The following is a 27,579-nucleotide window of genomic DNA, read 5'->3' as shown; positions in this document are numbered from 1 at the left end:
AATTAAAAATATTTTTATGCTTTTTAGGATTGTCAATACCTTTAACATTGAGGGATATAATGTCAGAGTACTAACCATTTTCATAGGTATGATGGTACCACTGGTACAGTGGCTACAGAATATATATTATTAAAGAACTTAGTGATGCGTTAATAAACAGTTCATAACAGAACACAGTTCTGCTTTTCTGGATTTTATAATGTTTAATATTTCAAGTAATGGTTTACAACAATCTGTAAATTATCAAAAAAAAAGTTCTTAGCAGCTTCAACCAAGTGGGATTCACATCTTGATAAAATTGTTTTCACTTCTTCATCAGGTAAAATCTTAAGTCATTAAAGAAGGATATTCTGTTGTTCTCATAATACAATTCTCCTTTCTCCTGTGCTAATTGAAGAACTTTTCCTTTGTCATGGATTCTTAGCAATTTCATTGATAATAGTCTCAGTTTTAAAAAGGTATAAAATTCCTAAATAATATAGGAAGAGAAGTCTCAATTAACAAGGGACCCTTAAAACATGCCTCTGCAGAGTCTAGGTATCCACAGGCCGAGGAAGCTTATTAGGTCTCATTGCTCTAGGCCTTCCTGAGGGCAGGAGAGCCGTAGGTTTTGCCATCTCATGTTGTTTTCAGGCTCTTCATTTTTTTTTTAAATCTCCATAACCTTTTTTAAATTACTCAACTGTTTCAGTTGCAATTTGTATGTCGTCTTTGTTGGCACTAATTCATTGCTTAATCAATTGTTCAAATTTTTTGCTATAGCGCATTTTTTCACACCAAGATTGCCTCAAAGCTCTGTACATGTAGCACAGCGGATTTTCCAGAGGGAATCAAAAAACCAGAAAACACAGGGCCAATTGGGAAAAACTGGAAAATTATTCCCTGACCCCGGGAAAAGGCGGTCAAGAGACTCCTGGAAAATAATGGAAAAGATAACATTAGGATTACCTTTTCCATCTGTTAGCTAACATGGACAGGGGCCTTTGTATTGATCCTACTTTAGTCTGGATATCATTCTTATTTTGTGTCACCATGCAGAAGAAGTTCTATTTTACTCTCTGTTCCATAACTTCCATACAGTTTTTTTACAGTGATTTGATTTTCTGTGTCCATGTCGCAAGCGTGTTGGAGTGGAGAAAAATGTACCTTCATTTACAGCATGCTCTGATCGTATTCACGTCGAATCTGCGGCCAGGTACGATAAAAGCAGAAGTATATACATATATTCCTTGAATCTTATACCCAGGCAGAACATTACTAGGAACCATCTTCGAGTCACTTCGATCAGTGTCTCTAAAACAAATGGTGTAAACAATACAATTCAATGAGCGCATGTCCCTGTTGCAATATAGTGTGCAGAAATGCCTGGGAGGGGCAAAATCCAAAGCCAGCATGTGCTCCAAATTATTGCAGGGATGAAAGGATATGAAAATATGGTGAAAGTGGAAAAATTAGATCAAAAAATTTCCCCACCGTCAAGGAGACCCTGCCGCTGCGGTTACAAGTCCTTCCCCAGCGCTTCGATCTCATCCAGCACGAAGTCCATGTCCTCTCGGCTCACTTGAGGGCTGATAACTATCTGTCTAAAGAAGTTGGCCCTGTTCCCATGAGGCTGGTAGCCCACCATCATCGAGCCCTTCTTCATCATTCGCTCTTTGATCACTGGGGCTACCTGTCGACACACAGGAAGGAACCACATTTTTGTGTTAGTTTAAGGGTGTAAACCAAGACTACCCCTCCACTGTATATGTGGAACTAGGCTGTGGAACTAAGGCCACCCTGAGGTTCCAGGTGGTATCCCATTGTCATTCTACCCAATGAGTGTTCTTTAATTCTTTATTTTAGCTTTAAACTCCATTTCAAGACTTTATCATAGTGTTTCAGTGATTTTCAGTTTCTCTAATGTAAACCTGTTCTTGTATAGAATTTATTTAGTCCATTCTTCAGACTCTGTATTTTTAAAGGCACTGTGATCCTGCAACCACAAAGTGTTTGTATGTCTACTTCGAGTTTGCTGATCTGATTACTGGTAGAAGTACTAGCTTCTCTACATGCCTCTCTGTATTCTTGTGGTTGGCTTTCTATAGGAGTGTGCCACGTATTCATCACATGGGGTTCCCTGAAAATATAAGAAGCCAAATGCACCGAGCTGCTTTGTGATTAAACCAGCTGTCACTCTTGACGTAGAGAATAGGGGGAATTCTCTTTTGGTTTCCAAAAAAAGATTGGCATCTTGTTATTTGAAAACCAGTACAAATCCAACATGTCCCATTCACCACAAAAACCACCAAGCACTGGCATGGATCCTGAGAACACCCTCCTGGAGGGTAACAAAAAAGCCTCCCGCGTCTGCTAGCGGAACTCCCCTGGGTGTCGGAAATATTTAAGGAGCAATTTCCTCACAGTCTCCCCCCCAGCCAAACATACTGGATGTTTATTCTTAGTGTTGTTTGCTGCTCACAGACCACAACCAAGTCCTAGTGGTTGCTGACAGTAGCCAGTTGAAATCAAGGTCATTAAAACTCGATGTCAAAAAGGAAATTATTTAAAAAAAAAAAAAAAGGTTAAACAGAGCATTTTATGACCACAACCACTTCCCTCCTTCAACTCCATGTCCCCTCTGCTGTTGCTGTTTTCAGTCGGTTCCAGGTTAAAACCCTCGCCCAAACCTTCCCTCATAACGGTCTACACTCTATACTCCTGGCAATAGCTGTTCCACCCAAGCAAGTTTCTTTTTTTTCAAGGCTTTGTTCTTGGCCCCTTTTTTCAAACCACTTGTTAATAAATTTTCACTACAAACGCCTGTGCATTGTGCTGCTTGGGTTATTTAAACAGGCAGGTCATTGGCAATTACCAGGAACCAGTTTGCATTCTTTAAAAGTTACTTGTGTGCAATAAAATGCCATGCATCCTGACAGAATATCACTATGTGCTCTACCTTAAGTCCTTAAACTAGAGAAGTAGCTGTTTGCATCTGCAAAGAAGAAAAGCTAAGTGATGCAGCAGATTTTATGTGCCAACAGCCATTAAACTGTACAAAAAGTACCAGAGAGATGAGCCAAAACAGATTAAAAAATATTTTAAAAACTGTAATCTGTTGAAAACAGTTTTAAATCTAAAGATCTGGTGCTAAAAGGGAAAGTCTGACACTTCTATGCGAAAAGGATCTTACTGTCTGTTGTGTTGACAAAGTTGTGTGATAAGCTACAGGGTGTACTTGTCAACAAAAGTTTCTTTGCATTTTGTCATTTAATCAGTATTTGTTCTGTTATTTGCTGCCACCTGTTGGTGAAGCTTCCTTCTAACAGTTAAAATATTCACTGATATGCCAATTTTGCAGTAACGTAGGCTTACTGTATTAATATGTTAATATTCAAAGGCTGTGAACTTCAAATTTCCAAAAATCAGGAGCCCCATTTACACTTCCCTTGTACGACCATTTTAAACTCTGACCTTATTAATCTTCTCCCAGAATTCTTGGCTTTCAGGCACATTCCGCAGGCTTGGAGGTATGTACCAAAAGCACACATTGGCATATTCAGGCTGCAAAAAAAAAAAAAAACATTTAAAATGCATGGGTGTTTTTACATGAATTGTTGTCTTGTATTTGAAGAGTTACATTGTAGAAAATAAATCTCCCACTAGGGAAACGAGTTAATATAGTACAGAAAATGTAAGTAACATTAGAACCAGGCAAGCTTACATAAAGATATATGAGCATGATGTAGGAGATTCTGTAAAGGTTTTAGTGAATTGGATTGTGAACCACTGTCTTTCAGATGAAAACATCATTGGACTGTTTCTTAAATGGTAAAACTGAATTGTAGACTGAATTTTAATTGCTGACCTCCATCAGAAGCCGGAATCCCTCCCGCCTCTTTGTCTCCTCAGCCAGATACCTTTAACAGGAGAAGAAAGGCTCCTGCTCAGCACTGTTCTCAGTCTCTCACCAAGAGAGTAAGAACAAATGAGACGAATACATGCTAGTCAGCAGACTCATTTTACTGGCTATGCTGGATATTTCAACGGGCAACCTGTCTGATAGCTTTGACACAGCGAGAGAGGAGGGGGTAATAGCCACAGAATATTTAACTTGGGTTCCATGTCCCATTTAGGCTCCCTGCCTGTTGATACTGGATCTTATTAAATTCTGATGTTTCAAGTTAACAGCATCAGGATTTCTGATCATTGTTTGTCCTCCTTCCACTTTTCCACACATAAAGAAAAAAAGGTAGGAATTTTCCACCAAACACACTTGGCAACATTATGATGCAGAAGAGAACGGTCACCCTTCGGCTTCAAAACAGCAGAACTATTACTATTCCTAAAACCTTACATAATTATTAAAAGAAGATTCAGTAAACATTAACTAAGCAATCTTAAGTTCTAAAGTGGAAACACTTTTCCTGATTGTTTCGTAAAAAGAAAAAAGACTTGAATTCAATTCAGGTGGCTTTGTGAGCAATGACCACCCACAATTGCTTTCCATTCCACTAAGAAGTCATTTAAAAAGATAAGAGCACACACGTGGACCCTTGTTTATTACCCACACAGCTAGTTACTGCAACTATTAATGTTATGTGGCCATAACATTGAAATTGTCAAGTGATGCTGTTGAATGTTATTTGCAATGTATGTAAGTCATATGCCACACTGCAAGCATGCTGTTACCCATGAAAGCGTCAGGACGCAGCAGGCCAAAGGCCTGGGCTGTTGTACTGAGGCTGAGGCAGACTGACCTGGCTAATGCGAGGGCTCGGTCCACTCTCTCCTCCAGGCCTCTGGTTCCCACAGCCTTCCACATCAGCCAGAACTTGAAGGCATCAGGCTTGCGGCTGCACTGGACAGTTTTGTCACCTGTGTCGTAGGTGACATCATAGAACTTGTCCTTCTGGAACAAGTAAGACGCGTGGGCCGAATGGCACCGCTGAAGAAGATCCTGAGAAATGTACAGAGGGCGACCGCCATTTTTAGATCTGCACAAAAATCGGAAAAGTCTAGTACTGGTGAGTCTTCACTACTCAGTACAGTTCTGCAGGGTCCATTCACTTCCCTCAGAAGTAACACGCAAACATTTCAGCAGCACGCTGTTTGCATAATTATATTCTCAATTCATTCTGTCGTTTGTAAATGTATTTTAATATGACATGCAGTTATCCTATAAGTTGTCATGTTATTGCTCTCCCACTGAATCAATTTACTGTGATATTTCCCTCTTCCTAAAATCAGTCATTATCATTATGAATGTTGAGGCAAAATCGATTAGCTTGATCTATATGCTAACGGTATGTTACCCTCCTGTCTAAAAGGGAATGCTAACTGGATGTATAAACTGGTTAGCTCCTATGGTAGATAAAGAATTTAAGGATATGATCAGCCCAGAATACAGTTCCATTTAATGAGCAAAACCATCCTAAGTCCTTCTGAATATACTTCTAGTCCGCCTTCCTGTAGCCCGAAGGCTTTAAACAGCGAGCATGGAGGCTGCACTCCTCTGCCTCCGCCCAAAGTGTTCCCACGCTGGGAGAGTCATGGAGGCTTACCGTTTTGTCTCTGACCATGAAGGCACAGCACTGCACACCTGCCATCAGCATCTTGTGTGGATTCCAGGCCACAGAGTTCGCCCTGCGAGACAAGCACAGACCGACACCATCAGCACAGGGATTTTCAAAAGTCACCGCTGAAGCCCTGCAGGGCACCTAACATGTTCTAGGGCACAGAAGAGGGTTTCGATTTCCTTTGGCAGGTGGCTCATAGTGTCAAAACGTTCCTACTAGGTTTAATATACAGGGGCAGTGTGGTGCTGGCCATGTCTAATAAGGTACAGCATTAACAGAGAGCAGAGGAGCAAAGTGCTTACCTATGAATGCCCTTCAGAAGGTGCCGGTGTTTCTGGGACAGCAGTGCTGCTCCTCCCCAGCAGGCCTGAAGTAGGGAGAAACAGTAAGGATCATACCTCACAGACACAAACACATGTTAATATGAATCGTACAGGAAACTTAGGGGCCACCAAGAGGGGCTGTCTGAAAAACATGAATTCAGGGAAAGTGTTTAGTCTGGCATAAGAAGTGTTCATTAAATCCCACTGTAATGACCATCTTTCTACTTAGCGTGTTGTTGGTATATCCAAACAAAAAGTAATACGTACTTTCTAGCCAAAAACTCACTGTATCTTTACAAGGATATTCGTATTAAGTTCCAATTTTAAATTAAATATGTTAATATGGTGGTGAAGGACAGAGTTTTGAGAGAATACTAGGTGCCTTTTAAAGAGCACCAAAGCATATATTTCTACAACAAACATTTGTAACAGTCAGTCAAACAAGCATTATAACAGACATGCATCAGACTCATGCATTAAATCCTGGCATAATCAGCTGATCCAGTTGCTTTATTTATCTCTCCAGACATGCAAACACTCACAGTTTTGCTGTCCTCAGCCAAGCATGACACCTGACTCAGAATGTATTTATACAATCACTGACCCATTGCAGTTCAAGTTTGAATGAATGAAACAATGAAGAGGCCAACTTACATCGACATGAAGCCAAAGACTGTGTGTCTGGCAGATGTCGGCGATGTCCTCCAGCGGGTCGAAGGCGCCAAGCACAGTGGTCCCAGAAGTGGCGTTTACCAAGAAGGGAAGTGCTCCCTGAAACACACGCACACACCACAACACTCCATCTGTAGCTGTTCCGCAGTAACACTGCATATGGCCCTAATGCATTTGGAAGCCATGGCTGAGGCCATAGCTGGCATAATAGCTTGACCTCCATGTACACCATGCAGCATGAGACATTGCTAATTCTGAGACACTCCAGAATTCCTGGAGTGTGATTTGACTACGTGTCAATCATGTTCAGAAATCCAGTCAACTAAGAATGTATACTAACAATTTCCATCGTAGTCAACAGTTTTTTCAGTTGCGTCATTGCAAGGAGTGGTGTTACCTGGTCATGAAATATTTTAAAGCTTGATTTAGTGTTGCAAGAACTACATATCACATCACTGATCCCAGCACAGATCTTAGCTCCTCCATACCCCTATATACCTATATTGGTATCAGTGTGTATTGAGGAATCTCCCACTGTCACGCTGTGTGATAGGACCTCACTAAGCACATACTGGAGGGTTCTGGTCAGACTGGGCTTATTTATACATGCTTAGTAATGCAAACTACACACTTTTCCTATGTGGAATTTTCCAGAGGAACACCCCTGTGAGATAGAGGGATGTAGACACGCTTAGTGTTCACCTTACAGCACGTTTTCCCTGTAGTGTTCTGCCATCCACCCATTACCCACACTCACACACTATTGCCCACTATTGCCTGCTTTTCAAAACTGCCACAGGCACTTAAACCTTCCCTTCCCTCACATACTCACCTCTTCTTTGGCCCTTAGCACTTGCTTTTCCAGCTCTGCAGGAATCATTTTTCCTCTGAAAGGCATGAAATGATGGGGGATTTTCCATTAGTACTGGATATAATATTTGCCTAAGGGCTGCCTATGAAACCTAAGGTGTTGTGTCTACTTTATATCCAATTTTTTTTTATATCCAAATGCACATATTAAGAATCCCATTACTGCATAGAAAAATAGTGCACAGGAGCTAGTTTCAAGTGTATAAGTGTATATAAGCCTGTATCAACAATGTATACATGTAATGTGGGTATATATTGGCAAATGTGATTGATTTAATATATTGCACCACACAAAAACTAGGCAGGAAAAGCAGGTGGTGAGTTCAGTATATAATCCCTTACCTTTCATCGGAAGACACCGCATACACGTTCTTAGTTCCGATTCCAAGGAAGGCAGCTGCTTTGGCTACAGAGTAATGGCACTGGAAACACAGAGTATTAATTAATTTGCTAACAGGCGCCCTTACATAACATTTATGGGCAAAGTACATTTCTTGCTTTATCATTATCTCCTCATACAAGACAGACTCCATGTGAAAGTACTGATAAGCAAAAGTACTGCATTATCATTTAGATTAAATAAGACTGAATGAGTCAACAGAATCATTACTGTGTATCTTTTTATGCAGAAAATTTCAGCATCCCACACAACTCGAGTGCGTATCCATTTAATAACAGGACTAAGAGGGCATCTCCCTGTCTATCAACCTTACAGTAATACAGTAATAAAGTTAGTGTGCTAAGGTGGGTGGTTCTACTAAGAATACTAATGTACTAGATCTTGTTAGGAAGGCAGGTGGTTCAACTACGAATAGGTCATGTTGGTGTAGGGTACACCAAACCACATCTTTAAAGTATAACACTGTGACATTAACGTATGGTTTCATACAGGTGGACTGGTACAGCAGTCTTGTAGATTATGTGGTTATACATCTGTTCAGACTACAGCAGAATGCTACACCTTTCTCAAGCATACAGCAGGATCCTACTATTCAGGATTCAAATATGCAGACCTCTGGTTGCCAGAATAGAATGTACAAGTGTTCAAGTCCGCAATCCAGACTGTAGTGTAAACTTTGAACTATCTACACCCATACAGCACATTTTTGTTTCTAATATTCACAGGTGAAGGACATGGGAATGTTTTACCTTGGAGAAAATGTAAACTAGGTACTTGAATTGGCTCAACACACATACATTTGCATTCTGATCCTTCTTTTGCTAGTAAAATATGAAATATGATAATTCACCTATTTTTTCTATTTGTTAAGCATACCTCTTGCGATGTGAACAAAACAAGTCTGGGCATGCCAGACAGACCCTGCTCTTTGATGTCAGGGATGTAGCTGTACCGGGCCACGTTGACTGCGTACATGTTCGACACAGAGCCACCTGAAAAACAGAGGACAAGAGAAGTAGGGAAAATGCATGTGGGATATCTGATCCCTTTTGTGGACCTCAGATCACCCTTAAAATGAAATGTGTGGGCCTGGGGTCACCTGGACTAAAGATGCCATCACCCTCCTTCTCCCATCCGAGGAACTCCATCATCTTCTTTAGCACTGCCTCCTCAGTAAGCACAAACACAGGGGCCACCTCATACGTGTACCTGCCAATGGAGGAGCCCACGGGACACATGACACTGCGATCACACTGTCATTAAACATCAACTCATTGATCGTGCACACATTTATTTCATTCAGTCAAATTAAACCTGTTATACAGAGCCCTTTGTAATAGAGATGCTTCAAAAAGCAAAGCATGAAAAAGAGTTCTGAAGTGCTAACAAACACGGGAAAATTACACACACTGAAAGCTAATTGTCAAAGGATACATGCTCTTTCCCCAAAGAGAAGCCTATCTTTAACCTCCACTTCACCCCCCCATCCCTCCTTTTCCCAGTCTCCTCATCTCTGTCTCTATATGTACTTGCATGTTCTGATGTAAATAACTGGTATGAACAGTCTCGTCTTGACGATCACCATGCATTTTCAGATTCAAAGATATTCCTGTTCCACTCCTCCATTATCTACCCTTTGAGTAACTCATGATAAGTGGCACAAATACTAGTTCTGTTTTTGCTGAAGGTCTGTTTCACTAGTTCTGTTTAGGGTTAGGGTTAGGCAAAAGGCCCAAAAGGCAACACAGGGTTTTCATTTAAATTCATGTCTTTGTCATTATACTGAAGTCACTGCTTGGACAGGAGGTCACATTACCTGTTCCTTGGGCAGCCAGAAATTAATTAGTTGGTAATATAACACACAGCAGTAACTGGCACTTACAAGCTAGGGTTGATGGCCTCTGTGATGAAGCGACCCACCAGGGAATAGGGGTCCATCCCTGCATACAGCTGGTTAAAGAAGCGAGGGTGACCTGCAGAACAAGTGCCATTAGGTTACAGGCAACAACACATCCTGACAAAGAACCGTCATGCTCAGTTTCATTTAAAATGTTAGCTTCTTTAAAAAAAAAAAAAAAAAAACATTTGTGAAGATCATTAAGTAGATTCCTAAAAACCACAAAAATATTAACGCACTTGTCAGGGAATACCCTCCCACCTCATAAGTGAATCATCTCAAGCCAAGCATTTGATTCAGTCACCGTTTCTATTTCAGGCCACCCACCCACCGTCTGCTCATCCAGGTGGTTCATGAACTTCAAGCTGGCAGTGTCTGAAATGTCCAAGGGTATTAAAGGGGTCAAGGCGTCTTACCAGTCTTTACGCTGTATCGCATGGCATCTCGGCATCTTTCTAGTATTTTAGAGTGGTCTTCTCCCTCCTCCTTCAGTTCCAGGTCCAGGATTTCTTTAAGCCTCTGTGGGGGCTGCCACTCACACACCTGACCAAGGTGGGGAGTCAGAGAGAGGACAGGATGTGAGAAAGGGAATGCTGACTCAACAGTATGAAGCAGGGGCGGGATAAACAGAGACATGGAGACAGCAGTACATTGGAGCAACCCAAGGGGCTCCACTACAATTACCCAAATTATGAACATGCAGGGAGCTTCACCTTAACCTTAACATGAGAGCAGCACTGGGTTGGGTGGACACTGCCAAATCAAAGGAATCAATTCACAGAGGCTAAAAAATTCATTCTTGTTCGCTTAAATGTTTTTTCTATGAAAGAAGAAGCCATTGGTGGATTGCATACCTCTGTTCAGCAGGTCCTTACCTTCTCTCTAACATCCGTGGCCTTCCTCACAGCCTCCTCCAAGATGAGTGGGAGGGCCTCCTCCACAAATGCCTCTGCCACCTTGATATCCAGTGCTGGGACATCTAGGCTGTCCATCAGCACAGTCTTATTTTTGACCAGCTCACTGTTGCAAAAGCTCTCTATGGTGATACCAATTAGATATGTTACAGGCCATGCCCCATTAAGGTAGATTTGGTATGACCCTGTCACCCTGACAAAGGCATTTATTTTCAACCCCAATGAATTTATGGTAGTCACTGTAACACTTGTTTTACGTTTTGTCTTTAAAAAGTGATGTAAATACAGGCATTTCGACTCAACTGAAAAAGATACATGCATACTACACTGTACCACCCTCGATTTTTTTCTACATATTGTTTCCATGCTGAGACAAAATTGAATTAACGCTGAAACTGAGATGTGACAAGACAGGCCAGATAAACAATTCTACATTTAAATTTTATTTTAAATCAGTAAGCACATATCCCAAGCACAGACATATGTCTGTGTTTGGGAAGCATATGTCAATCTGTTTATACTCCCGGTGAACACTCCTAAATTTGTTACCTTAAATTTGTTACATTGTACAAATTGTATAAATATTTGTAACATTGATTAGAAATGTTTATGCAATGAAATGTACATTACGTTATTCAGCCTAATCGTGATATTGTATTCATTATTGCCATTTGTTTCCTGTTTTTTTAAGAACACAGTTAACATCTTAACAAATGCCAGTTTAAAAGTCATATTACATACATTTCATTTAATCTTGGCTGTCGTTTTATAAAACAATAACCAATGTAAAATTCAATGTATTCACTTATAGCAAGCATTACAGCTAGCTGATTAATTACTATGAGCCACGTCAAGGAAATGCTTTTCCATAACCATTCTAATGCATTTAATGTGTCGATATCTAAAATTTCCTGAATAAATTTGGTGACAGCATAACACTAGCGAGACATTAAATACCAGCATTACGGCACGCCAAGCATATGGAATTATGCTAACTTTGCTTAATATTAATTGCAGGCTGTAACGGACATTCATTAGCTCTCAATGCCTAGGGGAACTTGGATGCTAGCATGTTTCTCATTTACTTCTAATGAGAAAAATGATCATACTTAAATATTAGTGAGCTAGCTACTAATGAAATGTTTAACTAAAATAATAGCCAGCTGGGTGGCTAGCCATAACCAGGTGTGCTAAGGCTTCAGACTTTTGGAAATTAGCACCTGTTTTCTTGGCTATACCATCACCTTGTAAGTGGGCACGTGATGATAATTCCAATAACTTTAAATTGTCATTCAACCGCAATTTTATAAATGTGTTGGCCCTCGCTTTAACAATCCTAATCAAACAGCTATTGTTATCAAGAAATAAAATGAGATAATATGCAATTCGTGGACGGAAAAATGTAATTATAACGTTACATGTACTTACATGTTTTACGTAGAGCGAACGTTCCTAATTCCTCAAAACTGAAGTGTCAATACAAGCTCCAGAATGTCTTTAAATAGTTCTAGTATGATGTCACAGATGTATCGCCTGTCATTTTGTGTGTCAAATACAATGCAACACATCCATCAGAATACTTTTCTTTTATTCTTATCATAGGACGTTGCAGTAAACTATGGTCCATTACGGCCATCTTATAAAGCGGGCAGGTTTTGTTTTTAGTTCCCATCCTGCCCTTTAGAAAGAAAAACGGACAGTAACCAGATCCTAGCTACGTTTATGAAGTTTATTTCAGTGGCTAGGATTTAGCCTATCGGAAAATTGACAAGATACCGAAAAATAACACTTTTGCTAAAGTGTCAACCTCACATTTAGCCTACACTATTACTGCAATATTTGGGGTTTGACAGGGGCTAGTGTCGCTGATGTTGTTGGTTTGAAAGCTTAGCTAGCTAGTATCCAGCTAATACTAAGTGGCCCCTCACGACGCTCCTTTAATATTTACATTTGATAGGCATACTACAGTTGGCAACAAAGCTGCTAACTGCGGTACCAGTCACTTACTGCCCAGTTTGCTACCTATGGAAAACAGTTCAATCCGTCAGATTGTTGTAATCTTACAAACCGCCTGCGATAATGAATAAGATATAAGACCAATAAATTATTCCTTTGTAAAATATACGCTATTTGACAAAATAATGACGCTTCATCTACCACCTATGTTATATTTTCAACGCCTTGCATAAATAAAAGTAACTCTCTGTATTCAACCTTTATGTGGTTGTACTAATTCATGCGTTCGAGGTGAACCTCCGATTTTGTGAGCGTTCCTTGCTTAGTCTAACTTACTGTTTTAAAGGGCACCAGCTCAAGAATAACGCTACGTGAGGAGTAAAAAAAAGCCTTCTTATGGTTCAAAATGTAGTAATTAAGCACTTGACAGCAGAGATTGACAAAGTACGGGAGTCGAGAACGGCCGTGGTTGCAATTATTTTTTTAATGGCGTTATCTTGAGATAATTATTTCGTTATCTCCAGATAAGAAACCTCGTTTTCTCGAGATAACGGGTTAATTCATCTCATTATCTCGAGATAACAAAGCTGGAACGAGTGTTGAAATTGATGGATAAAATGCATGTTTTATTTTAAGTTGATGCGATCTCAGTAAGAAGGGTAAACTATTGCCATTTAGTTAGTTAGTGCGAAATCACTACCAATTAGGCAAAAATAATTATGCCAAACCTGGCAGCCGGGGTTAGCGGATTCTGTTGTATTCCCGACCAGTAATCTGTTGTTGGTGTTTTTAGTTAGCCAACGTTACTGTCAAACGAAATTACCAAATCGTTCCGAGTGACCCTGTGAATGAGAAGCTAATTTTCGTTAATACGTTTTGATATTGTGGCTCATTAGCTACCATATGGGGACATTATGTGATGATGTGTAATTTAAACGTTGCTCTTAAACGGGGTCTGTGTTAGCAGTGTACCTATTAATGTAGAAAGACGTAGAAACTGTATAGCTAATATGCACACTTCAATATTTGTTTAGTTATTGCAAGACATGTCGTCATCGCAATATTGAGCAATGTTATCGCACATCGCAGATTTTCCATCTATCATGCAGGCCCACTTGCCAATGAGGTCAGGGATGAAGTCAGGATCATATGATATTCTTTTGTTTTCACAATACAGTTATGCTTTCTTCCTTGCCAGTTGAAAAACCTTTTTATCACAGATTCTTAGCAATTTTATCAATACTGGTCTCAGTATTCCCCGTTTTAAATTCCTAAAAACATGCAACAGGCAGCCTGAATTAGCAAGGTACTCTCAAAATGCACCTCCCCACAGAGACAGAGTATCTACAGACTGAGGAGGCTTTCTAGGGCTCATTGCTGTAGACCTTGTTGGAGACAGCAGAGCCTTAAGTTTGGGTGTGTCATGTTGTTTTCATCCTCTTCAGCTGTTCTTTTCAAAATTCCCAGTTGTTTCAGTGGTATTTTGTATGTTGTTGTCATTGGCGCAAACTCATTACACTACCCCAGTCAATCAACTTTTATTTGATGTAGAGGATTTTTTCCAATCAAGATTGTCACACAGCACTGTATGTGTAGTATCACAGGTTTTCTAGAGGGAATCAAAAAGTATAAAATCCAGGCCCATTAGGGAAAAAAATGGAAAGTAATCCCTTGATGGAGAAGGTCAGTCAGGAGACTCCTAGAAACTAATGGAAAACATGACACTACGATTACCTTCTCCACCTGTTCAGCTAATATGGATAGGGAGCTTTCTATCCTAGTTTAGTTTTGCAATCACTCATTTTTTGTGCTCTGTTATCTCCAAGAAAAGCATATATATATGTATATATATATATATATATATATATATATATATATATGCTTTTCTTGTAAACAGCCGAAACGTAGACTCCAGCACAAAAAATGAGTGATTGCAAAACTAAACTGGGATATATATATATATATATATATATATATATATATATATATATATATATATTCCTTGAATCTTTTACCCAGATAGAGCATTGTTAGAAAGGACACAGTGCCACCTGTGCACCTGACTCACTCCTGTCCTCTTCAAGTGACATCAGTCACAGTGTTTCTAAAACAAACGGTGTAACCGTTCAATTCCAAGGAGCGCCTGTCCCTGTCACATTATGGAATGAGAGAACAACTGTGTAAATATGGCAACAGTGCAAAAATTAGAACAGTCAAAAGTTCTTCACCCCACCACCAAAGAGACCACACAGCTGTGGTTACAAGTCCTTCCCCAGCGCTTCGATCTCATCCAGCACGAAGTCCATGTCCTCTCGGCTCACTTGAGGGCTGATAACTATCTGTCTAAAGAAGTTGGCCCTGTTCCCATGAGGCTGGTAGCCCACCATCATCGAGCCCTTCTTCATCATTCGCTCTTTGATCACTGGGGCTACCTGTCGACACACAGGAAGGGACACATCACATTTTTGTGATAGTTTAAGGGTGTAAACCAAGACTACCCCTCCACTGTATATGTGGAACTAGGCTGTGGAACTAAGGCCACCCTGAGGTTCCAGGTGGTTTCCCATTGTTGTGCTGCCTTCTGGAGGTTTCAAAAAATTCCTCCATATCTGGTACAGGAACTTTGCTGGGTGTTGGGAAAGCAATTACATCTCAGTTCCCCTACTTCTGCAACCAAATAAAAAGTCTTCCACTTCCAACTATTCCAATTTATTTGACTTACAGTACAGAGTGGATGTTTATTCTTGATCTTGCTGACTACTTTCTGACTAACCACATTTTAGTGGTTGCTGCTGGTGACTAGTTGAAATGAAGAGATCACTAAAACTTGACGTTGAAAAGTAAACCATTAAAAAGGTTCAACAGAGCATTTTATGACAACCATTTTCAGTTCAACGCCATGTCCCATTGCCTGCTGCTGGTTTCATTCATTTCCACGTTGCACCACACCCTGCTCCTTGGGTGGTATGTGAGGAAGCCCAGTACATGTCCAAAACCCCTAACCATCCATCATAATGGTCAACCCAAACAAAGCTATTATAGTCAAACATGTTTCCTTTTTATCTAGGTTTTGCTCTAAACCCAGTGTCTCAAACCACCCTGTATCAACTCTTACCTTATGAATCTTCTCCCAGAATTCTGAGCATTCGGGCATCTTCCGTAGGCTGGGAGGTATGTACCAGAAGCAGATGTTGGCATATTCAGGCTGCAGAAAAAAAACCCAACAAAAATAGGCTTTAAACACACAGGTATTTTTACATGACCTGTTCTTTCATATTTGTAGCTTTACATTATATCAGATATAATCTTCTAGTGGGGAAATGAGTTACTAATACAGTAAAGAAAACCCAATTTAGAACCAGGTCAGTTTCCTCAAGAATATTTATGTTTCATCTACAAGATTTTCTGTGAAGGTCATAGTGAAGTAGATCCGTCTTTCAGGTGAAAACATGGTGGAATATTTTTTAAATGGTAAAATTATAGACTGAATTTTAATTACTGACCTCCATGAGAAGCTGGAATCCCTCTCTCTTCTTAATCTCCTCAGCCAGATACCTTTCACAGAAGGAAAAAGAAAAGCAAAATTACTGCAGGTGCAGCAGCACATTTAAAAACCCCTGGGCCACATGCAGGTTAGGAATGTGAACCTTACAGAAGCAAGTGATTCCTGACTACAACATGCAGGCTTTCGGGAGTTGTATTAAAACTGACTGGGTCCTCCTGCTTAGTTCTTTTTAAACTCCTCGCAGTCTTTCTATAATATGTTTTACATTTGAGAGATCAATGCAACATATTTCTGGGCCCATGCTGACACCAACATTCTACATTGTACAACATGACATGACAAGCTGAAGGAACATTATGTCCTTAACTGGAAAGTGTCAATGCATCAACTTCAAAGTTTTAAATGTTCCTTCTCAGTAGTGTTCTGAGTCTCTCACCAAGACTCATTTAAAGAGCAAAAACAAATGAGACAAATACATGCCAGTTACCAGACTAATTTTCCTGGCTGTGTTGGAAAGTTCACCTGGCAACCTGTCTGACAACTTTGAGACAGCGCGAGGTGATAATAGCCACATAATATTTGACCTGTGTCCCATGTCACATTTGGGCTCCCTGCTTTGTGATACTGGATTTAATTTCACATTATTTCAAGTGACTTTCTGATCATTGCTTTTCCTCTTTCCATTTTTCCACACTAATGATGAAAAAAGGTAGGAATTTTGCCCCAGACACACTTGGCAACATTACGATGCAGAGGAGAACGGCCACCCTTCTTCTTCAAAACAGCAGAACTATTACTAGCAAAAAGAACACTCAGTAAATTAAATAATCCAAAAGCATTACAAAGAATGTTCTGAAGTGGAAACACTTTCCTAGTTTGATTTGAAAAACACTTTGATTCAGGTGGTTTTGTGAGCAATGACTATGTAAAATTGCTTCCCATTAGACTAAGAAGTCATTTAAAAAGAAAAGAGCATACGTGGATACTCATTTATTGCCCACATTGCTAGTTACTGCAACTATTAATGTTGTGACCATTTACTGGACGCTGTTGTCTGTGGTAGCTAAAGTTGTTGAACTTGCTCCACATTATGGCCAATGCCAAATCGGTGACATCATGCAAGCACAATGAATGCTACCTCAACACGCACAATAACACACAGACACCCACACACAATTAGTCATTTTTCAGCTTCTTCACCATTGCTTGCCTACAGCATTGCGATAATGGATATTTCTCACCCAAAAAGAGTTTGTCAGTGGTTCTCTGGGACAGGGGAAGTTGCACCTATCGTAGCTGTGAGACTTAATCCATGATGCCAGTCTCTAAGTGGCTTTTTTGACTATTAAAAATGTCTTGCAGTCCAAGCTAGACCAACTCTTATGATTGATTAATATCCTATTAAGCAACAATCAAACATATTTGCAAGGATTGTTGTAATGTGTCGTACTGGATTTTTATGTTAATCATGACTGCTTTCACACATGAAAGTGTACACTGATGTTGCAGAATGTATTTTTGCAATGTATGTAAGTCATATGCCACACTGTAATCATGCTGTTACCCATGAAAGCATCAGGATGCAGCAGGCAAAAGGCCCGGGCTGTTGTACTGAGGCTGAGGCAGACTGACCTGGCTAATGCGAGGGCTCGGTCCACTCTCTCCTCCAGGCCCCTGGTTCCCACAGCCTTCCACATCAGCCAGAACTTGAAGGCATCAGGTTTGCGGCTGCACTGGATAGACTTGTCACCAGTGTCATAGCTGATATCATAGAACTTGTCCTTCTGGAACAAGTAAGATGCCTGGGCTGAGTGGCATCTCTGAAGAAGACCCTGAAACAGCATGTGTAGGGACCACCGTTTTAGATAGGAAAAAGGTCTGGTGATCTTGAGTCTTTACAGCAAAGTGCATTTCTGTGAGGTCCCTGCAATTCCCTTAAAGGAACGTGCAAACTTTCAGCCTCAGGTTGTATCATTATGTGATCCTGCATTTCTTGTGTGCTTTGTAAATGTATTTTAATGCGAAATGCAAGTTACAAGCTGTCATGTTATTGCTCTACCATCAGTTTGCTGTAAAACTTTCCTTTTCCTTTTCATCAGTCATGATCATTCAGTTTGCAATGTTCCCTTATTTTATGTACTGCTCATTATTTTTAAACCACAAAATTAGCCTTGCCAATTTTAATCATCCATCTCCAATTACCTGTGTTGTACCAAAAGTTTGACTTGTTCTGCAGAAAATTGGTCTAGACTGTGAGGAATTTTAGTTTGAGGATCTGAATTACATTCTGATTCCTCTGCTACTTTTTCCCTTAGAGGCTGAATGTTCAGGCAAAATCCGTCTTATTGATCCTTCTCACTTCTGCATTGATTACCCTTTGCACTGATTGCATACAGTTTCATTTGTGAAAGACTGGGGTTTGGATCAAGGTTTTCTTTCTTTATTTTTGTTTTTTATCAATCAAGAATTCTTTCAATTGGCATGTAAAATAGTCCTTTGGAGTGGCCACGGCCAAATTACGAATGGCTAACACGTCACAGCCCAGATAGCACTGGCACCTTGACACTGACGTTTGAGGGTGGAAGGAATGCAGATTTGACTCCATGCTATCCAAAAGGAAACACTTAAATGGTGTAAGCTGCTAAGCTTCTGTGGAAGATAAAGAATTGAATGGGGTCATTTGATAATAATACTGTCACATGTGATGAGCAGAACCATCCTAAATCCTTCTGAATATAATTCTGTGTCCCTCTTCTTGTAATCTGAATACTTCAAACTGTGAGGGGCCTCTGGCTTCGCCCAAATTGTGTCCATGCTGGGTGATTCATGGAGGCTTACCGTTTTGTCTCTGACCATGAAGGCACAGCACTGCAAACCCGCCATCAGCATCTTGTGTGGATTCCAAGCCACAGAGTTCGCCCTGCAAGACAAGCACAGACCGACACCATCAGCACAGGGATTCTCAAAGGTCACCACTGGTGCTCTACGCGGCCCCCACCTGTTGACCTATCATGTTTCAGGGGGCAGATGAGGGGTAGATTTCCTTGGGCAGGTTTTTGGGTGGCTCATAATGTCAAACTGTTCCTACTAGGTTTAATATGCAGGGGCAGTGTGGTGCTGGCCATGTCCAATAAGGCACAGCATTAACAGAGAGCAGAGGAGCAAAGTGCTTACCTATGAATGCCCTTCAGAAGGTGCCGGTGTTTCTGGGACAGCAGTGCTGCTCCTCCCCAGCAGGCCTGAAGTAGGGAGAATCAGTAAGGATCATACCTCACAGACACAAACACACATTAATATGAATCGCACAGGAAACAACACGAGGAGCTGTCTGAAGGGAAAGTGTTTAATTAAGTGTATGAATACACTTAGTGCACGCTGGGTACATCCAAACAAACACTAACATTTAGTCCCAATCATAAGCTTATTGTAAGCTTATTATTTTTACAGGGAATGTAAAATTCCAGGTTAAAATTAAGTACGCTAATATGGCAATGAAGCTCATAGCTGAGAATACTAGATGTCTTTGAAAAAACATCGAGACAATTTCTGTCAACAAATGTCTGTAACAGACAGCCAGACTTGCATTGTAAAACACATGCAGTAAATCATAATCAGCTGATACAGTTGCTTTGCTTATCCCTCCAGATTTATTCAAACTCTTCGAAGAGTTTCACTGTCCTCAGCCAAGCATGACACTTGGCTCAGAATCTGCTTCTACAGTCGCTGACCTGCTGTACTGAACTGCACCATACTGGCAGTGTTCAACTGAATGGATGAAGCAATGAAAGGAATAAGGAATGAGTGAAAGAAATGAAAAGGTCAACTTACATCAACGTGGAGCCAAAGGCTGTATTTCTGGCAGATGTCGGCGATGTCCTCCAGCGGGTCGAAGGCGCCAAGCACGGTGGTCCCAGAAGTGGCGTTTACCAAGAAGGGAAGTGCTCCCTGAAACACACGCACACACCACAACACTCCATCTGTAGCTGTTCCGCAGTAACACTGGATATGGCCGTAAATGATAATTGGAAGCCACAGCTTAGGCCTGGCTTCACCTTTCTTTTTAAAATTGCAAATGTACAATCAGACAAGAACACTATCAGCCATCATCTGTATAGGAGCAGTAAAACAGAATTGAGCAACACTAAAACCTAATGTGTGATATCACCTTCCGGTGTTGTCACCATGTTTTGATTTGCATCATTGCAAGGAGTTGAGCAATCACTGTTGAGTCATACAACATTTTAAAGCTTAAAGCTGAATTGAAAAAACTTACAAACTATGACGAGTATTATATCAATGAACCCAGCTCAGATGCAACTGAGTCTTAGCTCCATACCCCTGGATCCTATATATCTATATTGGTATCAGTGTGTATTGAGGAATCTCCCACTGTGAAACTGTGTGATAGGACCTCACTAAGCACATACTGGAAGGTTCTGGTCAGATTGGGCTTATTTATGCATGCTTAGTAATGCAAACTACACACTTTTTCTATGTGGAATTTTCCAGAGGAACACCCCTGTGAGATAGAGGGATGTAGACACGCCTAGTGTTCACCTTACAGCACGTTTCCCCTGTAGTGTTCTGCCATCCAACCATTACCCACACTCACACACTATTGTCCCAGCCTGCTTTTCAAAACTGCCACAGGCACTTAAACCTTCCCTTCCCTCACATACTCACCTCTTCTTTGGCCCTTAGCACTTGCTTTTCCAGCTCTGCAGGAATCATTTTTCCTCTGAAAGGCATGAAATGATGGGGGATTTTCCATTAGTACTGGATATAATATTTCCCTTAGGGTTGCCTATGAAACCTAAGGTGTTCTGTCTACTTTATATCCAATTTTTTATATCCAAATGCACATATTAAGAACCCCATTACTGCATAGAAAAATAGTGCACAGAAGCTAGTTTCAAGTATATAAGAGTATATAAGCCCCCATCACCAATGTGCACTTGGGTATATATATGGCAAATGTGATCGATTTAATATATTTCACCAAATAAAAACCACGCAGGTGGTGAATCCAGTATGTAATCATTCACCTCTCATCAGAGGACACCACATACACATTGTTGGTTCCGATTCCAAGGAAGGCAGCTGCTTTGGCTACAGAATAATGGCACTGAAAACACAAATGATTTACCATTATTATTATTGTTTCCTAACAAGTGCCCTTATGTAGGCTTTTTGGACAAAGTACTTAGCTTGCTTTATCATTATCCCCTCGTACAACTGGATATTCACTGAAGAGATTCAATATCTTAGGTACTATAGAAATACCACATTGCAGGTCTTGAACATACATCATTCTCTGACAGAATCTATATGAAAGTACTGATTAACACTGCATGATATAATCTTGTACATTAAATAACACTGAATGATTCAATACAATCACTGCTGTGTATCATTTTATGTATACACATTTAAGAGTAACTTGAGTGTGTAAACAAGCGATATCAGGTCTAAAAGGGAATCTTCCTGGCTATCAAGCAAAACATTATAATAGCACATTAATCATTTGTAATACACAACAAATGAAAATGCTAATGTAGTTTTTAATTTCCATTTTCATGCTGTAGACCTCACATACAGCTCACAGTCTTAAGAGTCTCTGGGCTGGCTGAGGTAAAGAGTGGGTGAGAGGGACACAAGCTTTTTGTTACCTGTCCTCCACTCCAGCGTTCTGTTCCTCAGCAGAATAATATTTGCAATTGCTGTATTTAGCAAGGTGGTTGTTTCTACTAGGAAGAGGTGATGCTGGTATAAGGTAAATCAAACTACACTTCTTAAGGATAACATTGTCACGTTATCTATTTTGTTAACATGCGCTTTCATCTAGGTCGACCGGTACAGTGTTGTGACATATTATGGGGTTATACATTTGTTCAGACTACAGCAGAATGGTACAACTTGCTGAAGTGTTCAACAGCATCCCACTAATCAGGATTCGAACATGCAGACCTCTGGTTACCAGTACACAATTTGTGTATGTGTATGTGTCAGAGTACAAGCCTACCGCCCAGGCTGTAGTGTAGGCTTTGACCTAGCTGCACACATACAGCACATTGTTGTTTCTAACATTTCCAGGTGAAGGACATATCACTGTTTTATGGTGGGCTCCAAAAGCCTTGTCTGTTTAGGAGAAAATGTGAACATCTGAATTGGCTTTATACACACATACATGCCCTGTGGTTTGGCTGGTGAAAAACACAAGATGATAAACAGCTATTTCTGATGAAGTAGGAAGTTACCTCTTGTGATGTAAACAAAATCAGTCTGGGCATGCCAGACAAACCCTGCTCTTTGATTCCAGGCATATGGTTGTACCGGGCCACATTGACCGCGTACATGTTTGACACAGAGCCACCTGAAAAACAGAACAGTCAAGAAAGGTAGAACCTAACATCCCCCCTTCAAATGTTAAGCATTGACATGAAATCGACTGCGCATTGAATTTTCACTTGGAATGTGTTACTTTTCACCAAACTAAAACACTAGTCCAGAGCCTGGGGTCACCTGGACTGAAGATGCCATCACCCTCCTTCTCCCATCCGAGGAACCCCATCATCTTCTTTAGCACTGCCTCCTCAGTAAGTATGAATACAGGGGCCACCTCATACGTGTACCTGCCAATGGAGGAGCCCACGGGACACATGACACTGCGATCACACTGTCATCAAACATCAACTCGTTGATCGAAGATGTAGATGCACTCTTTCCCCACAGAGAAGCCTACCTTTAACCTCCACTTCGCCCCCCAACCCCCCCCCCCCCCCTTTATCACTACTTTCTTCATCTTCTCATCTCTGTCTCTATCTGCATTTGCATGTTCTGATGTGCAGAGATGACATAAACATGAGAGTTGCCTTCTCTTGATGACCACCATGCATTTTCACACTCAAAGCCAAAGATATTCCTGTTCAATTCTTCATTCTTCCATTACTATCCTTTGAGCCACTCATGATAAGTGACATAAATACTAGTTCTGTTTTTGCTGAAGGTCTGTTTCACTAGTTCTGTTTCAGCTGCAGCCCAAAAGGCAACACAGGGTTTTTCAAAGTTTAGATTCATGTCTTGGTCCTTATACTGAAGTCACTGCTTGGACAGGAAGTCACATCACCTGTTTCTTGGGCAGCCAGAAATTAATTAGTTGGTAATATAACACACAGCAGTAACTGGCACTTACAAGCTAGGGTTGATGGCCTCTGTGATGAAGCGACCCACCAGGGAATAGGGGTCCATCCCTGCATACAGCTGGTTAAAGAAGCGAGGGTGACCTGCAGAACAAGTGCCATTAGGTTACAGCCAACAACACATCCAGGCACACAACCCTCATGCTCAGTTTCATTTGAAAAGATAAAGACCATTGAAAACAACAACTAAGAAACACATTTGTGAAGATCACTGAGCAGATTCCTAAACACAATGAAAACCCTTCCTATGAATGCACACCTTGTTAGGGAATACCCACCACCCCCACCCCATAATGAGACTCAAGCCAAGCATTTGCTTCAGTCACCGTTTCTATTTCAGGCCACCCACCCACCGTCAGCTCAGGGGGGTTCATGAACTACAAGCTGGCAGTGTCTGAAATGTCCAAGGGTATTAGAGGGGGCAAGGCGTCTTACCAGTCTTTACGCTGTATCGCATGGCATCTTTGCATCTTTCCAGTATTTTAGAGTGGTCTTCTCCCTCCTCCTTCAGTTCCAGGTCCAGGATTTCTTTAAGCCTCTCTGGGGGCTGCCACTCACACACCTGACCCAGGTAGGGAGTCAGAGAGAGGACAGGATGTGAAAAAGGGAATGCTGACTCAACAGTATGAAGCAGGCATGGGCTAAACAAAGAAAGGGGAAGAGTGGCACTTTTGAGCAACCTAAGGGCCTTTATTGGAATTGCTGTCTGTGAATTATGAGCATGCAGGAAGCCTCACATTCTTCTTTATCCGAGAAACTTTGCTTAAGCTCCACTGAGATCGCGCTGGAGAAAGTGTTAAAGAAGTTACACCACATACATCACAGCCTATTTGCCCACGTATGCCAGCACTGTATCCTAACATTTTTTTCTGAGGCACATTAGAATGCATTTACCCAACTCACTGCAGTGGAGCAGATACGGAAGAGACAGAGACAGTGTGATCCTGCATTACTCTTTGCACAGTTAAAGCAAGAATGCTTGGCAAAATAGATGTGTTAACATAGAACTGCCATATTGATTTTGTAGCCACAGCAGCACTGGTTCGGTTGGATGCTGCCAGATAAAAAGGATTTCAGTAAGGCTGACAGATGCATTCTTGTTAAAATGAATGATTTTTCTAAAGCAAGGGAATCATTGGTGGATTGCACATGTCTGTTCAGCAGGTTCTCACCTTCTCCCTGACATCTATGGCCTTCCACACAGCCTCCTCCAGGATGAGTGGAAGGGCCTCCTGCACAAACACCTCAGCCGCCTTGATGTCCAGTGTTGGGCCGTTGAGGTATATGCCGTCCATCAGCACAGCCTTCTTCCTGACTGGTGCAGTGTTGCACTGGCTCTCTATGGAGACACCAGATGGGTGAGAAATGAGTGCAGGCCATGATCCATTTACAATACATTACATTACATGCATTTAGCAGACGCTCTTGTCCAGAGCAACTTCAAGCACAATAGAACATAAGTGTATCCATTAAAGTTAAGTGTTAAAACCATTCAAGTTAAAACAAGTGACCAAAGACCAGATCTAAAAGAACACTGGACGCTTGTTCAACAACTGATGAACTGCACTCTTTTATTTACCGATTATGAATATGACCCTTATTATCACCCTCATAAAGGTATTTATTTTCTGTTTCAGTGCATTGATTATAGTCACTGTAACAGTTGTTTCATGTTTTGTACTTAAAAAGCTGTGACAATAAAGATCTTAACTCTAAAAGGAGCTCCTTGGACCCCTGTACTTAAAAACAAGCCAGTACACCAACAAGCACCCTAACTCTTTTTATTCATATATTCATTTTTCCTCATCTAATAAAGCTGGCAGTTATGGCCATTTAGCAGGAAAGAAGGGCTCTTTTCTACTTTTTCATTATTAAAGTGTTGTGTTATCTTCCTGTCCCATTAAGTTGTGGTGACATTTTGGTCTAACATTTGACAAGAGGGTTAACTCAATGAGCCGAAGAGAGGTACTAAACAGATTTAGATTTAACGCAAAATTAACGTTCGATACAATTCCATTATTTAAATACAAGTAATGCAATGCGTCTGAATTAAACATGAAACTGAGGGTATTGGACACATTTCATTTAACGCTGGAAAACGTTTTTTTTTCTTCTGTGGCATGCCATTTTCGTTTGATTCATAATTTGCATTTTAATTTTAGAATGTAACTAAGATTGTTCACGTTTTGTTCGTGTTTTTGAATTGATGGTAACACGCTTACTCCTCTCAATCGCAGGCATGCCTTCGCTCCATTCCTCTTATATTGCGAACTCGTACAGTAGCCTATATAACTGCTCACACAGTAATAACGTCAGATCACAGCGACATCTGAATGTATAACATACTACAAAGCGAATGGGAATGGGTTCAGTGTTTTTTGTTTGCTTCCTTCTTTTTGAAAAGGATAGTTTCTGAAATGCGTCTATAATTTAACAGGCTAAGTCGTAGGCTACAGTCGACGTAGGATGAAAAAGAAAGAATGACAGTTCTGCCATACGTACCATTTTTTGCTGTATTCATTGTAGATTATGCAGACACACAAATGCGAAGCACTGACAGTTGTGTATCCTCGAATGAGTTCGCCAAAATCAGTGCATCTATCAGTACCTCCGAGCGCTTCTTATATACACTTCATGAATGGCTCCAGGCGGATTACGTAACGCCGCAAAATATATCGCACTGTCTGGCAACCAGGCTGGCATGGAAGATTCCCAGTGCCCACGTCTCCATTACTGCACACACATTTTGGCTAGAAAATGCAAACAGAGAATCAGACCTGCTGGGCTATAGTGGAAAATATTTGCTACAGCAAACAGCGGACAGGTGGAAGTTTTTTGGAGGTGGCAAGCAGTATGGCAGTTTGACAGCCTAGCACTAATCGCAAAATTATTGCTGTCTAACATCTCACCTGAGGAGGGTTTGCTGATAACTGACTTTTTATGTAATTTTTAGGCTGTGGTTGATTTGGTAAATTTCGTACATTATTGGGAACAAAAGCAAGTCAGTTACAGTGCAGTAGGACATGACTGTTCCCCCCAGAAATGGTCATTATCCCAGGGACTGTCAGTCGGCGGTGAATGTACAGAGGGTATGCCAGAACCTTACATGTAAACCGCGTAAGTACAATGTTATATGAACTTGCATCTTATACATCACTCTGAATGAGTCTGCTAGGTGAGAAATGTAAATGTATCCAAGTCCAAGGCACCTGTGTTATCATACAAGCTTATTTCTGTGAACAGGACATACCAGAAAATTCACAGCTGCTGAAAAAAGGCAGTGCTCTGGAGATTTTTCTTATAGTGTGAATCTATCATTTACAGGGTTAAAACAGCTGGTGTTGTAGGTAGGAGAGATTAGCTCGCTAGTACCAGGCTAACATTCCTCGTCAGGGGCTCCTCACAATGCTCTTCACTTTGCATTAGATACTATAATTAGGAGAAAGCCAGCCAACAGCAGCACTAGTCATTTAATAGTCAGCTTGTTACCTACATGGGAAGCAGTTCCACTTACCAGATTGTAATAGTCTTCATACATAGTTTGGTCTGTTTATGTAACCATCTGTTATGTAACTTGATACAATTTGCTTTTGCTACACTTGTCCCACATGGGGTCAGAGTGGCTTGAAATGAAGAGAACAGCAAAACACTGTCCTGTGAATATTTTAGGGTGGAAACAGAAGGGGGATCAGCTACTGTACCTCACTCTGTAGGCTGTGAAGGGTCAATTAGATCAATTAGGTCAATTAGATACTTGTGCATGTTATCTATAATTATCCTAAGAAACGCCCTAATAATCCCATATCAGGAAGATTGATTGGTACATCTGTCGCTGTTGGTCACCCTGGGCATTTATAATACAGGCCTGGGTAAACCCATCCCTTACAAAAATATAGTAATAATAATTTAATTTTAAGTTAATATTTATTAATATTAATTAATTAATAACCCTATATCAAAAATACTGCAGTTACTTCAGACTATACACCGTAAAACTTCCAATAAACGTCGGTAAAGTTCAGTAATTAAAGCAAATAAACGCCTTGGTGTTTATTGGAAGTTTTACAGTATACATGTGATATATGCTATATGTTGTATATATTCATGTTATTGTCATCCTATGGGCTACACTATAATCAAGGCCATGACTGAATTTATTGGGGAAAGAACAAAAAAAAACATTTGCGAGGAACAAGAGCTTTATTGATACATAGGAAAATAGCAAATGCACAAACACAACTGTGTGAAACCAACTACTGGTCCAGCCACTATAACAAAAGTTAGC

General features: G+C 40.6%; 2 protein-coding genes across 2 annotated transcripts; both read right to left on the bottom strand.

Annotated features, from left to right (window-relative positions):
• Positions 1 to 1,498: 1,498 nt before the first annotated feature.
• Positions 1,499 to 14,680, bottom strand: LOC118785030 (acidic amino acid decarboxylase GADL1-like). Its single transcript, XM_036539556.1, has 15 exons — positions 14,659 to 14,680; positions 10,596 to 10,756; positions 10,137 to 10,263; positions 9,706 to 9,796; positions 8,923 to 9,032; positions 8,700 to 8,815; positions 7,766 to 7,845; positions 7,386 to 7,440; positions 6,536 to 6,652; positions 5,861 to 5,925; positions 5,544 to 5,625; positions 4,740 to 4,939; positions 3,848 to 3,899; positions 3,454 to 3,543; positions 1,499 to 1,672 (listed from the first exon to the last, which is right to left on the bottom strand). Exons 1-15 carry the CDS (start codon positions 14,678 to 14,680, stop codon positions 1,499 to 1,501), a joined length of 1,542 nt encoding a protein of 513 aa, XP_036395449.1.
• LOC118784290 (acidic amino acid decarboxylase GADL1-like) lies at positions 14,611 to 25,893 on the bottom strand. The gene is made up of 15 exons (XM_036538447.1): positions 25,797 to 25,893; positions 24,467 to 24,633; positions 23,730 to 23,856; positions 23,288 to 23,378; positions 22,618 to 22,727; positions 22,353 to 22,468; positions 21,141 to 21,220; positions 20,779 to 20,833; positions 19,924 to 20,040; positions 19,270 to 19,334; positions 18,934 to 19,015; positions 17,728 to 17,927; positions 16,094 to 16,145; positions 15,706 to 15,795; positions 14,611 to 15,022 (listed from the first exon to the last, which is right to left on the bottom strand). The coding sequence occupies exons 1-15, from the start codon at positions 25,813 to 25,815 to the stop codon at positions 14,849 to 14,851; spliced, it is 1,545 nt and encodes a 514-aa protein (XP_036394340.1). The 5' UTR covers positions 25,816 to 25,893; the 3' UTR covers positions 14,611 to 14,848.
• Between the last annotated feature and the right edge of the window lie 1,686 nt (positions 25,894 to 27,579).

Source organism: Megalops cyprinoides, chromosome 10 (assembly GCF_013368585.1).
Source record: "Megalops cyprinoides isolate fMegCyp1 chromosome 10, fMegCyp1.pri, whole genome shotgun sequence".
NCBI classification, from domain to species: Eukaryota; Metazoa; Chordata; class Actinopteri; order Elopiformes; family Megalopidae; genus Megalops; species Megalops cyprinoides.
Note: the sequence above shows the minus strand (reverse complement) of the source record. Positions and strands in the feature narration are given on the sequence as shown.